This window comes from Epinephelus moara, chromosome 10 (genome assembly GCF_006386435.1).
Source record: "Epinephelus moara isolate mb chromosome 10, YSFRI_EMoa_1.0, whole genome shotgun sequence".
Classification (NCBI taxonomy): Eukaryota; Metazoa; Chordata; class Actinopteri; order Perciformes; family Serranidae; genus Epinephelus; species Epinephelus moara.
The window spans coordinates 27,377,621-27,390,422 of NC_065515.1; the positions used below are offsets into that span (position 1 = coordinate 27,377,621).

A 12,802-nucleotide genomic window follows, 5' to 3' on the forward strand; every position below is an offset into this window, starting at 1 on the left:
TTCTTTTTTACACCCAAAAGCATTAGAAAACAATAGACTTGTTACATTCACAATCAGAGTAACTGAAAATTTGAACACCTGAGGGATAAGAGGGGCTAAAGATCCATTGTTTGTCACTTCAGCTTTTTCTGGATGGATGCTGAAAGGAAAAAGGGCTTGTTCTTCAATCTTGGGTTACAGTTCTTCAGAAGTAGACCTATCGACATGACCAGATTTACAAATAAACGTTGGCCTGTGCAGGTCATAAATGTCCTAATTTGACCTTTACAGTTGTGTCACGGCCTAATAATTAATTCAGATCATCACTTTTGTGCCAATTAGACAGGCAGGTGTGATTCCTGGGTGATCACCAACATGCCTCTCATAGCTAGAAAGCCTCTGGTCCTGTTTTTATAGCTAAAATTGTTATAAAACCATGTGGAGCTGCAACATGTACACAGTGAGTAATCTGATATAATGTGTGTCTCCAAGGCTGCAAACACTGGCGGGGAAAGGAACATAAATATGATTTAAATAGCGCAAACCTCAATTATAACCCTTGGACAGGGTTAAAATAATCAGAGGTCTGATTTCATTAGTGCTGGCACAGAGGAAGGATATTATTCAGCAGAGCGACCTCACCAGCTTGTTGAAACAACATCCTGCAGATCTCCCCTCTCACTCCTTCTCTCTGTCATGAACTGTGATTCATCCCAGTTTCACCTTGTTCACCTCTCATCCTGCCTGCTGCTGACTTCTCTGTCTCTCTGTTCTTACTGCATGTTCAGGGATGTGCAGAGTATACTGGCCCTGTGCCGTCTCGGGATGAAGTACATCAGAAGCTTCCAGGCAATTAATCAGAGCAGCACACTGCATCGTCCAGGACAACATACCTTTCTCATGAATAAAAAGCAAATGATAAACCGACAACGATAAATAAAAAGGGAGCAAAATATGACATTCAAAGATATCGTGAAACAAAATTCTTGCTCTGAAACAGAGTGTATGGGTGGGACAGGAACGTGCCAACATCAGGATGAGTAATGGCAACACCCCACCTTCTCACAGTCTTTCTCCACCGTGCTCTCTCTCTGTGTCTTCCTCTCTGTGGCAATTTGCATTCAATGATGTCTTTATTTCCCATCATCCCCTGGCAGTTTCCTGTGCCAACCCAGCGATCTGTGCCAACTTCCTGACCATGCCAATCCAATCACAGTAATCTCTCAAAGGGCCAGAGGCCAAAGAGCTGCAGCTGCGTTCCCATATATATGTACACGTAGGGCTCTGATGGCACCAGACTGCTATCTGTTCAAAAGCCATTTTAAAAACCCAAAAATGGTGAATGCTGTAAAACGCACTAAACCAGCCAAATATGTTTCTAAATGAAGGCTTTATTGTATATATAGTTAAAAGGCAGCAATTCCACAACAATGGAAGTGCTTAGCTACAATTACAACAACCCAGTCCTCAGAATAAAGATTAGCACTGTATGTTTCTGCAAACCGTGGATATGTAACATTTGTTATTATGTAGTAGATATGGTAAAACCTCACTTTTCAACAATGTTGTCGTTAAGGTGTGGTTATGTTTAGCACAAAAAAAGAATAAAAAAACTTAATTCATGGTCATCATTAGGAAGAGATGTTGTTTGGGCTTAAAACATCCAGTTTGAGTTCAAAATCACAGCTGGAAATGCCTCCAATGTCTCACTATAAAGCAACTGGTCTTAGTGCCACAGTTGCGGCTGGAAATGCCACAGATGTGTCCCAAAAAGCCACCTGCTGTTGATGCCACCATCATGTCTGAAAATGCTGCCAATGTCTCCCTATATAACAACCAGTTTTCATGGCTGCAGCTTGGCAGTCATCCTGCCTTGTGCAAAGCCATGTGCAAAAAAAGGAGCACTACTGTCATATTTTATTTTCTATCATAAATATTTTTCAATCAAACCACCATTATTATTTACAAATCATTTTCTTTTTCACCTTGTTTTAGTCCTGTTCAGGCTCCTACCTGCGTCTTATATTGGGACTGTTACACAATATATAAAAGACAACGTACAATATGTATTTGAAAACACTTTATTACTGAAGATATTACGCTGGGGGTTACACAATGGACACACTGTCTTACAGTAGGCTTATTTAAGTTTCACATGAGAGTCACTGGTTTAGTTCATTAAATTAGCACAGTGGTTTTTAAAGAGTGGGGAGAGAAACCAAACTACTGTCACTAACTGGTTGATGTTGGCTACTGTGTGTGTTCCTGCATACTGCTACAACATTAGAATTTCTAAAAAAAAAGAGCTGTTAAACCTTGATAAAGTACATTTAATGATTTTTTTGACAACGACACACAGCACAGCTCCCTCCATGGCACACCAGTGTGTCTCAACACACATGCTGAGACAACACAGCACTAGAGGAGCAACAGAACAGCTTCTACGTTTGATATGAAAAACGTCACTTGGTCTCATATACACATATGCACTAACAAAATTCACACTTCACTGCAAAGATTTCTCAACATTAAAGTTGCGATCCAAAGACAGCAGTTTGTAGCTCTCACATGAAGGTGAGCATCCCCAGAGTGATGCCTTACCTTCATTTTCCAGACAATATCATTTTAATTATTACCCCAAAAAATGTTAGCCCATCCTGGTCTCATTCCGTGTTGAGAAACAATCAGTGTGTATCCATCCATTTTATATATCCACTTACCTGCATGTGCATTGGTGTGTGTTGGTGTTTTGTTCATGTAGGTCGCCTAGCAAGAGCTGTGAAAGATGGAGGAGTTGGCTCCAATCCAAAATCTTATCTCATTTGGGTATAACGTTTAAACTCTAATCAAATAATAACACTTGTTTGACAGATTATGCTGTAAAAGCATCCCGCTAGCTAACACGGTATTTGGGCTCGCTGCCCAGATAACTCACATACGTAGGCTCTTAATGGTATTTCTTAAGGTGTCTCAGCTGTCAGTCACAGTCCTTCATGAATAAACGTCTCAGGTGATGCCAGCAGACACAATTATATGGGAATTCTGCTACTTTCAAAAGGCTATATGGGACAAAATGATGAGAAGAAAGTCGGTCATAAACTGACACAAATGCACACAGTGTCCTTCAGCTGGATCATTAGCTCCATTTGAATGTATTAATGAGTATTCCAGTTGTCTGTCCTGCTGTTGTGTGCAGTTTGGGGGATTGAGAGAGAGACTTGATGGTCCTAATTAACATGAATTAAATTTAATTCACATGTTTGGATCTGGGCGCAGCTGTACTCTGATCACTCTGGATACAGAGACAGGCTGATAACACATGCATCAGAAAAGTCCCTGATATAAAGCATTTTGTTTGTTGTATTCAATATAATATCATTATTGTAATTTTAATGAATACATTTGGGGACAAGCCAGCATTTGAAAACACTGTGACAGTTCAGTGTTTGCATATGACAAGGGGATGTCTGATTATTCATTGTTCAGGCAGACGGTTTTGTCTTCCTGCTCGTACATGCAGGCCATATTTAGTCTTCTCTTTTGTAAGGTGCTTTTTATTGTTTAGGATGTTCTTATTTTTAACTGAGCCTTGTGTCGAGGATGTCTGTGGCAGCTTACAAGTAAAATTGAAGTTGAAATGGAAGCCGTTACATCCCTCCCTGTAGTGCTTTTACAACTCGGAACACTGTACAGCTTGAGAAGAAAAACAGTCTTAACTCATTTTCCCCACAGCTACGACTCTATAAAAGGTATAATATATGTGGAAATGACAGCTACCACAGGACACAGTTTCTTGGGAGATCTCTGCTTTTAAAAAAAGAGTCATTTTCGAAGGAATTATATGTGAGCAAGTGTTACACACTTAAACTGTCAGCATACTCGCTGCAGAAATAAACAAAAAATAAAAATAAAAAATTCACCCAGCTTGCATGAACAAAAGAGCATGTTTGTGTGAAAAAGGAAAGTGCCGGATGGGCTTCAGTCTGCGCAGACTAACAGGCCAAACCATCAAATTCTTCATTATGCTGCATGGCCATCTGTAATAGTCTGAAGTATCACATAATTAGTTGTTTTGCCTATCGAGTGCTGAGTTCTCTTCAACATGCCTTCGCTTTGGGCACCCTGCTGCTACTGTGAATGCTTTCAGCTTGAACTATAGCTGCAATGGATCGTAATCTCCGTGGGGGATACATAATGTAAAGGTCAAATCAAACAAAACATCCCTTCACGTCCAAGTCAATGTGCTCTGCTCTATGTTAATCTCTATTTACACATCAAGCCATTGTTATCTATAGAAATTCTTTATATAAATATATAATATATATATATTTGTATTTACATCTCTCTTCAAAAAAAGGTCAGTAGTGTTGTGCAATCTATCCTATCAGAGTTAAATACACATAAACAAACACATGTAGAGGTCAGTACAGGTAACATAAAAATGCATACTGTGCACCTGCAGCAGTGATGAACTGACAGCTCGTCCCACCCAAAACAGAAACAATCAGAGTGGTTGACCTGTGCTTACAGAAACTCCAAATACTCAACCACACCACAAAACAGGTGTGGTTGTCTCTCAGTCTTTTTGTCTCCGTCAGCCCGTCTCTCGGTGATCAGCGGTGTTCCCATGATGACAGCAGTAGGAGCAGGAGGGCCGCCAGTGTCAAAGGTTCAACAGACAACGCGTGGGCCGAGCCTCGAACGGCAACCTGACAGAGAATGTGCGATAAGATGCAACATGTTATGAATAAAGGAGGGAGACGATGGATGTGAAGGGAGGAACGGCCGTGACCTACCTGTGGAGGTGAGAGGTGATGAGGAGGTACAGGGCGACGAGGCGGAGGAGGAGCCATGTCCTTTGTTGCTGGACTACGGCCGCTGGATGTATCACCTGTCTCATCGTCTGAGAAACACAGAAGCAAAAATATGATACAGTATAATTTATAGGGCTTCACGGTATAGCTGTGGTTCTACAACCAACAGCCCCATCACATATGAAGTCCCTGATTATCAGCACCACCTGTCCTGTTCCAAATATGTTCATTTCAACTGATTTTTAACTGAAGGTTTGATGAAGTTTGCATTCATGTTGCTACCACAGCCGCCATTTATTTATTAATAACTATTGATTTCAACTTTTCTGCTCACTCACTAACTAGTTTTCACACACTCTAAATCACAGCAGGTGGTGTTAACGTACAACTGACTCAGATTAACAAGGAGTGTGTCCTGTGCAGTGAGGTCAAGATAGCTGGTAGTAATTGGTTATGTGAAGAACAGCATCACATAGTAGTACATATCCTTATACTCCCTTTTTAAATCTAATTTTGCTTGACTTCTCCTTATTTTGCTTATCTGACTTTTTAGCTTTTTAATTTTCATTTTTAATCTGATCCAGCAAAATGTATCTACATTTTCCATTTGTTTTTATTTTTGGTGCTCATCTCCGAGTGCTCTACAAATAAAGATCTAGTATCCAAAATATGGTATGTATTATATTACATGATAATAATCTCAAACATAGGAGACACTGTACTTCATTAATCTAGTTTTCCCAGCCGCAAGGCTTCATTTGACTGACTTCAAGTGTCTGAAAAGATCAAATAAATGAACCCAAACAAGTTCAAGCCTTTGCAATCATTCTGAAAACTCTAGTTTTAAAAATATCTCCATAAATAAATAAGTCCATAAATTAAGTCAAGATTTGTGGAAGTCATTTCTGGTTCTGTTTTTAGTCTCATGATTGCACAAAATCTTGCATTATTTATGGGTGTTTTTGTTGTTGTTTAGACCTGGAAGATTTATGGGCTCCACCACACCCACCCGCATCTTTGCACAAATGTGAATACTGTTACCTTACACACATAAACACCCACACACACAGATGTGTGAAATGTTGCTTCACTTAATGGGTATACGGCCGGACTTTGCCAGCTGCTGTAATGCTTTCATATGCATGTAGGCGTGTGTGTGTGTTGGCAGTACTCCAGCACCTCATGGCCTCATGGGAGGAACTCAGGTAAATGAGTGGATTAGGACAGGAGGGAGACAAAATGTGCCGGCAGCTAAAGGCACGCACGCAGGCTCGCATACACATACATACACATAGACACAGACACACACACACACGCTCTCACGTATGCACACGTGCACACACGCACACTAACACACACAAGCACACACACACGTATCAGCCAGAGACATCTCATACTCACCTGCTCTGTCACAAAAAAAAAATTCAGTCACAACATGCTCTATCCTATCCTGGCGCGCACACACACACACACACACACACACACACACACACACACACACACCTGCTTGGGCAGAAATCTGATTCTGTCTCTCACAATGCACATTGTCCTGCAGTACAATAGACAAAGAGCCTCTTTGAGTCGCTGAGGAATGAGATGAGTTGTTAATGTTCACACTCTCACACAAATATTATATCTCATAACAATACAGACATGAAGAAAGCGGGAAAACTCCCATATAAACACACACACACAAACATAAGCATGAACACACAAAACGTTAGAGTATCAAAACACAGACACAAACAAAATATCTGTGTGAGAGACACATGATGTGTTTTTGTTTTTGACTGTCTGTGTTGATGATTTGGATGATTTACTCCCAGCAGAATGTTTACCAATTAGGAATCTGTCCTTTATTGTGTGCTCTCTTGACAAATAGCTGCATGGAGCAATATGGGACCCTGGGCTCATGGTTGTGCAAATGTGTGTTTGTGTGTGTGTGTGTGTGTGTGTGTGTGTGTGTGTGTGGTCTGTTTTGTGCACATCTGTTCCCATCACAATTGAAAACCTTGTGTCACATCTGGCGTGAACCTGTTTGGGGAACACAACTGCATCATATTTTTATTGCTTTTGCACCATAACAAGTGTACTAGGATAAATTCATTTCGTTTCAGTTTTAACAAAATATCTGTCACAATATCTGACTTTTGCTGTTGAGAATGGAATTATGCCAAAACGGACCCTCTTTTGCTCATACAGGCAGCAGGTTTAGATGAAAAAATGCATCCATTTTGAATGTAATCACTCCATTAAGTGGGCGTTAGTGATTATCAGTGTCTTAGATACCAGTTAGAAGGGTCCTGCTACACTGACTAGCATGCTCACATTGTGGTTATCAGCATAAGTGCCTGTGCCATTAGGTTTAACTTTCACTTAACCACATTGTCACGAAGACTATGTGGTTAAGTTTAGAAAAACATCATGATTTGACTTCAAATAGGTACGTTATGTAGTGTAAGTCATGTGACATAATTCACATGTCACGTGACTTACATGACATGACATGACATGCGTCTCATTTTTAAAACAAAGTCAACATTGCCTTTTGGTTTCACACAGGACACAAACCATGTTCTCCTGGGTGAAAGTCCTGTGTTCCACCTATCTCCCACTCTGATCAGCCTCCCTTCACCGACTTTCTCGCTTTTTATACTAATAATATGTCAGTTGACTTCCTCTGTTGCCGCATAACAATAAACACAGCTTTTTTTGCTTTATCATTATGGAGTAAATATAATGACTCTGTTTGTGTTCAGATTGGTTCCCTATAACCCCCTGCTTTCACTATGCAATTCTGTCTGCCACAAGGTACGATCTCCCTGGAAAATGAAGGCTTGATCTACAGCACAAAGGAAGGAAGGTTGGATGGTTGGATGGATGGATGGATGGATGGATGGATGGATGGTTTAATAGTTCATAGTCCTCTGTAGAGGAGATTTGTTACCACAGCCTGTACACACATACGTGTGTTAACCACTGAACAACCAAAACAGGAGGATTATTGTGCTTTTGTTTTCCTCTGTAGCTATCCTTGCTGGTCAAAGACTATCAGCATAACTTCTTTGCAGTTACTATCCCCAGTAGTAGAAATGGTGGACGATGGAACAACCATAATAGCTGTGAAAAACAAAATGTAGCGTGTCCTGTGCTGTTGGTCGGTGCTAGGCTCTGAGGAATATAAACAGCGATAAAAACAGCAGCACCGACAATAAAACCACTTGGAAGCACTAGGTGGGAAAAGTCGATAAGTTGTGTGTTTCCACTTTTAGATTTTACATATTAAGATCATATTTATTTTAAGTTAAACATAAAACCGGGTTTTAAGAGATTTAACTACCAGTATATAAAGTAAAAGACTTAAATTGGCTCCACCTCAACCAATCACAATAAAATGCCAATTCAATTTAAAGCATTATAATCTCCCAAAACATTGGTTGTCTTATGTATTGAATTCGGAATTTTTGCTTATTAAATGACTTATTTATTATCAAAATTGTGACTCCAGCGCTAAAATTATCCAAAATTCAATAGGGTTTATATTTTGACCGAGTGTCTTAAAGGGATAGTTCGGGTCTTTGGACATGAAGTTGTGTGAAATGCGGACCATCTGTTAGTAGTCTGCTTTGTTCTGGTGGTGGGTTAGCCAAAGTTGCCTATGGGTTACATCTGTAACAGGAAACCGATGGAATTGAGAGCCGGCGATGTTTTTATTCCCACAGCTGAGGAAATCACAAGTTCGCACCATTTTGGTATTCCTCTGTTTACCTACAGCAGCTGACGAGGGTGTGTCGTGAGCCTGAGCCAGTGTTTGCGCTGTAGTAGTAGGTGGAGTGATACTGGCCAGAAAATAGTCCCAATTGATAGCAAGGTCTGACGTAATGCGGGGATGTTTTTAAATTATTGAAATAGTCTAACAAAACACATGCATACTTTTTTGTAGCTTAAAACCTTTTGGTTACGTGTCTCCCTTATATCTTAAGAACTACTTTTTCTCTGGTAAGCTACGGGCCATTTCTCAGAGCAGGAGGCTTGTTGACAGTAGTGACACCGTCACATCAGAGCTACAGATGGTCAGCGTTTCACACAACTTCATGTCCAAAAACCCGAACTATCCCTTTAAATCAGTGTCACTCCAACTTTAAAAGGCTTCTTTGCATGTGCATGTGCATGTGCATGTTCATGTTTGTGTGTTCTAAAAGCGGGTGGCAACATGCAGTCTCCTCCAACATGCCCTTCGGCATGTTTGTCTCTTAGCAACAATCCAGAACATGTCACATGTGGCATATTGGCTACAAATATGTGCACACACACACGTACACACACACAGACACACACACACCCAGAGATGAGTGATGAACGATGTGACTGTTCATACTCATGGGGTAGCTTAACCTTTACTGAAATGAGTAATGAGTGTGTGTGTGTGTGTGTGTGTGTGTGTATGTGTGTGTGTTTGGGTGATAATAAGAGTGACATTTGGAGGATCCTGTCAATGAGTTGCAGTGGTACACTGCAGACCCCAGGTCAATGTAATTGCAGATCAGCCAAAAGTTCTGTCCTGCTTCATTGACATCCAGCATTTGAGCAGCTTACAACTCCATTCATGCACAGTTTGCATCCTCAGAGGAGCTGAACTGACACTTTACAAGGAAGGACAAAAATGGTCACCATGCACTGTAATGGCTGAGGAGGAGAGCGACAGTGATACATCGCTCCCTGCTACCCAAGCAAATAAATGTTCCAATGACTTGTAATTGAGATACTTTTCTGAAATAATAAGATAAAAAAAGAAATTGGATTGAAGAAGCGTTTGCCCAGGGGTGACAGTAAGGGTTGGGAGCAGGTGGAGCAGGGCCATAAATCAGAGCTGTGGTGACCCAGAGGAAACTGGGTCTGGCTGCCAAGTGTTTAGTGCGCCTCTCTCTCTCTCTCTCTCTCTCTCTCTAACACCCATACATGTCAACATACACAGTACACAGCTTTCTAAGGGTTTGGTGAAGATGTTTTTTAGTCTGAAAGGAGGCAGACGTGTCTCAATTGGCAAAGAATATTGTACATAATTGAAAACTGACTATTTCTGGCAAGATTTTTCACAAACTGTAACTAATTATGTGTTGCGATGTCATGTGGAAAATATCAAAGATGAACAGAAGAAAATGGATTAAAACAGACTTTAAATCACTGAATCCAGTCACAAAAATGTCTTTTATTAAAACAATTTTTGCAGGAAATTTCTTTCTTTCTTTTTAGATCTTAAGATTTTACGCTTGTTTCCGAAGCAATTATTTTTTCCCCGCCAAGACTTTTAAATGCCATGGTAAAATATACAATAATATAATAATATTAATATCTTGTTCAAAGGAAGCAGATACCTGCTGGCAAACCCATGAACATTAAAAAGAAAGTCATATTTTAAGGTGATTGAATTGCTAAGGCTTCACTAGTCTTCTGAATAAAACACTGATTTCGATAAATAAATAAATGTTCATCCGTGTCAAATATGAATGATGGTTAGCTATTGTTGATAAGATGCAGCATGTCTCTGGTGAACATTTTTCCCGATTTTAAAAATAGGGACTGTGTTTTTCAAGATGTTTCTTTATAACAGAAACAAAATATTCTGCGTCCGAATGACCCACTGGCCAAAATCACCATCTTCACCTGTGGGTCTTTAATCCAGTGGTTCTCAATCTTTCCCAAAAAATTAAAACAAAATAGGTCATGCACCCCCATTTCATAAGACTTTACTTTAGGGAGCTCCATCTGAAAATATTTTGGTTGTTATTTATGATTAAGACCAAAATCTTGGAGTTGTCAACTACAGTTGAGGAGATGACTGTGGAGGAAGTGAAACCTCTTATGACTTTTACTCGCATGGGGCTCACTTCTGCATTGAAGGAAATAGTGAAAATAAACTATTCCACATTTTTCTGGGGACCTCAAAGACTCCTGGCGGTCCCAAGTGGTTGGGAACCACTGCTTTGATGCATTCTTAATGTTTGCACTATAGCATCCCTGCCTCACCTGTAATACACAACCACAACATCCATTCCAGAAGAGCCAGCATTACTTTGTTTAATTCTCTTTCATGCATTCTTCCAGTCTGCCGTCTGAAACAAAACCCCGCTGACAACACAGCATCTTTCTAATAACAGCACACAATACTGTGCATGTGCTGTATGTGTGTCCATAAACACAGTGTGTGTCACAGAAACATGTTAGCTATGCTTTGATCAGACTGTTCTGTGTGTGAAGCAGAACTAAATCAACCCATTTAATGTGTTAAACAAATGGTTTTTCCTGCCTCAGAAGGTAACCTCAGGTATTTCAAATGTATATGTGTGTGTATGTGTGTGTGTTTATGTTCATTATATAGTATGTATGTGTTAGTGTGTGTGTGTGCGTGGGGGGGGGGGGGGTCTGTGTGGATGAAGTAATGAAAGGATGTCAGGGATGCATGAACTGATGAGTGAAAGTTGAAAAGTGAACTGACAGCAAAGGTGAGTGTGTGTGTGTGTGTGTGTGTGTGTGTGTGTGTGTGTGCGTGCGTGCGTGCGTGTATTTAATGACTGTGTTTGGTATCAGATGCCTGTGGTGTATTGTACAGAACTGTCAATTTAGGCCCCAATTATGCCCAATCTTGTTGCTCCTCAATTTGTACACAACATGCACAGTGTATACAACAGACATTCATTCTCTTTCTCTCTTTGTTACACACACACACACACACACACACACACACATACAGTACACACACCGACACACATGATGCGAGGTGACCTTGGAAAGTGTCTGGATAGCTGGTGTGTGTGTGAGTATGTGTAGGCGTGTAAATGTATCCCTAGCATTTCCAGCTGAATCAGTAATGAGCATTTCATTACTTCAGCCTCAGTTCCCCAGGGAGGACACACACACACACACACACACACACACACAGCAAAAAGAGCATGGTAAAAGGTATCTGTGGATTATACTCTCAGCAAGTACTTATCAGAATCAAATTCTAAAATGATAACAACATTTTAAAAAAGCTGAGAGGGAGAGAAAGACAAAGAAAAGAAAGACAGAAATAAGAGCAGGCTATGCACTGTCAACATCATAGTAAATAAATAGTGATAATGTATCTAAATGGTAACACCAATGGCTATTCTTTGAATACACAATGAGCCTGCCAACACACTGTACTGCATCTCTTAACATTCTTCTCTGCTGTCATCTTGTAATTTAAGGACTTAAAGAAATAGTATTATGGAATTGGCCTGCTGGTCAACTTTCTCATTGAGACGAGAATCTATAGACACTAAAATCATCAAATGTGTCCCCGGCGGGTAATTTGCTACAATGTTTTCAAGCATTTAAGTTAGCTTATACTGTTCTGTACTAAGTGATGCTGTAATTTATTTTGACGGGATTACTTAGCAAAGTTCACTCAATGTTTGGATTAACTTAAAGGATTTTACTTTGACGGGCTCTGTGTCAAAGAGTGTGTCTTCTAAGAACAAGCCTTTCAGACTTGGATCAAACCAGGAACACAGAAAGAAACTCAGTGAAATGAATGATTCTGGTTTGGCCATCAAACACAAAATTTAGGATATTTACAAAATTATTTTAACTGGTATGATATGTTACGGGCAGCACGTTGGTGGAGTGGTTAGTACTGTCACCTCACAGTAAGAGGGTTCGAGGTTCAAATCTGATGTCAGGCTGGGGCCCGTCTGTAAGGAGTCTACATGTTCCCTCAGTGTCAGTGTGGGTTTTCTGTGAGTTCTCTGGCTTCCTCCCACAGCCCAAAGACATGCATGTGAGGTTAAGTGGTGACTTAAATTGCCCGTAGGTGTAAATGTAAGCATGAATTGTTGTCTCTATAGCCCCTTTTATACCCCCTGTTAAATGCGGGAATATCACATTGTCTTGCTGTGTTGTATATAAGGTATGATTGCTGAATGGGGGACAGCATGGGCTCGCTTTTAATCCGCCACAAGAGGAAGTAACAGCGCAGAGAGTGT

At 40.3% G+C, this 12,802-nt stretch overlaps 1 protein-coding gene across 2 annotated transcripts in view; it reads right to left on the reverse strand.

The window, feature by feature from the left end:
• Positions 1 to 2,044: 2,044 nt before the first annotated feature.
• Positions 2,045 to 12,802, reverse strand: part of LOC126397152 (glypican-5-like) — a 69,243-nt gene continuing 58,485 nt past the window's right edge. For both annotated transcript variants that reach the window (XM_050055702.1, XM_050055701.1), the window contains exons 10-11: positions 4,776 to 4,882; positions 2,045 to 4,688 (exon numbers count right to left, since the gene is read on the reverse strand). In XM_050055702.1, coding sequence (XP_049911659.1) covers positions 4,593 to 4,688; positions 4,776 to 4,882 — 203 coding nt within the window. In that variant the 3' untranslated portion in view covers positions 2,045 to 4,592. The remainder of the gene's footprint in view (positions 4,689 to 4,775; positions 4,883 to 12,802) is intronic.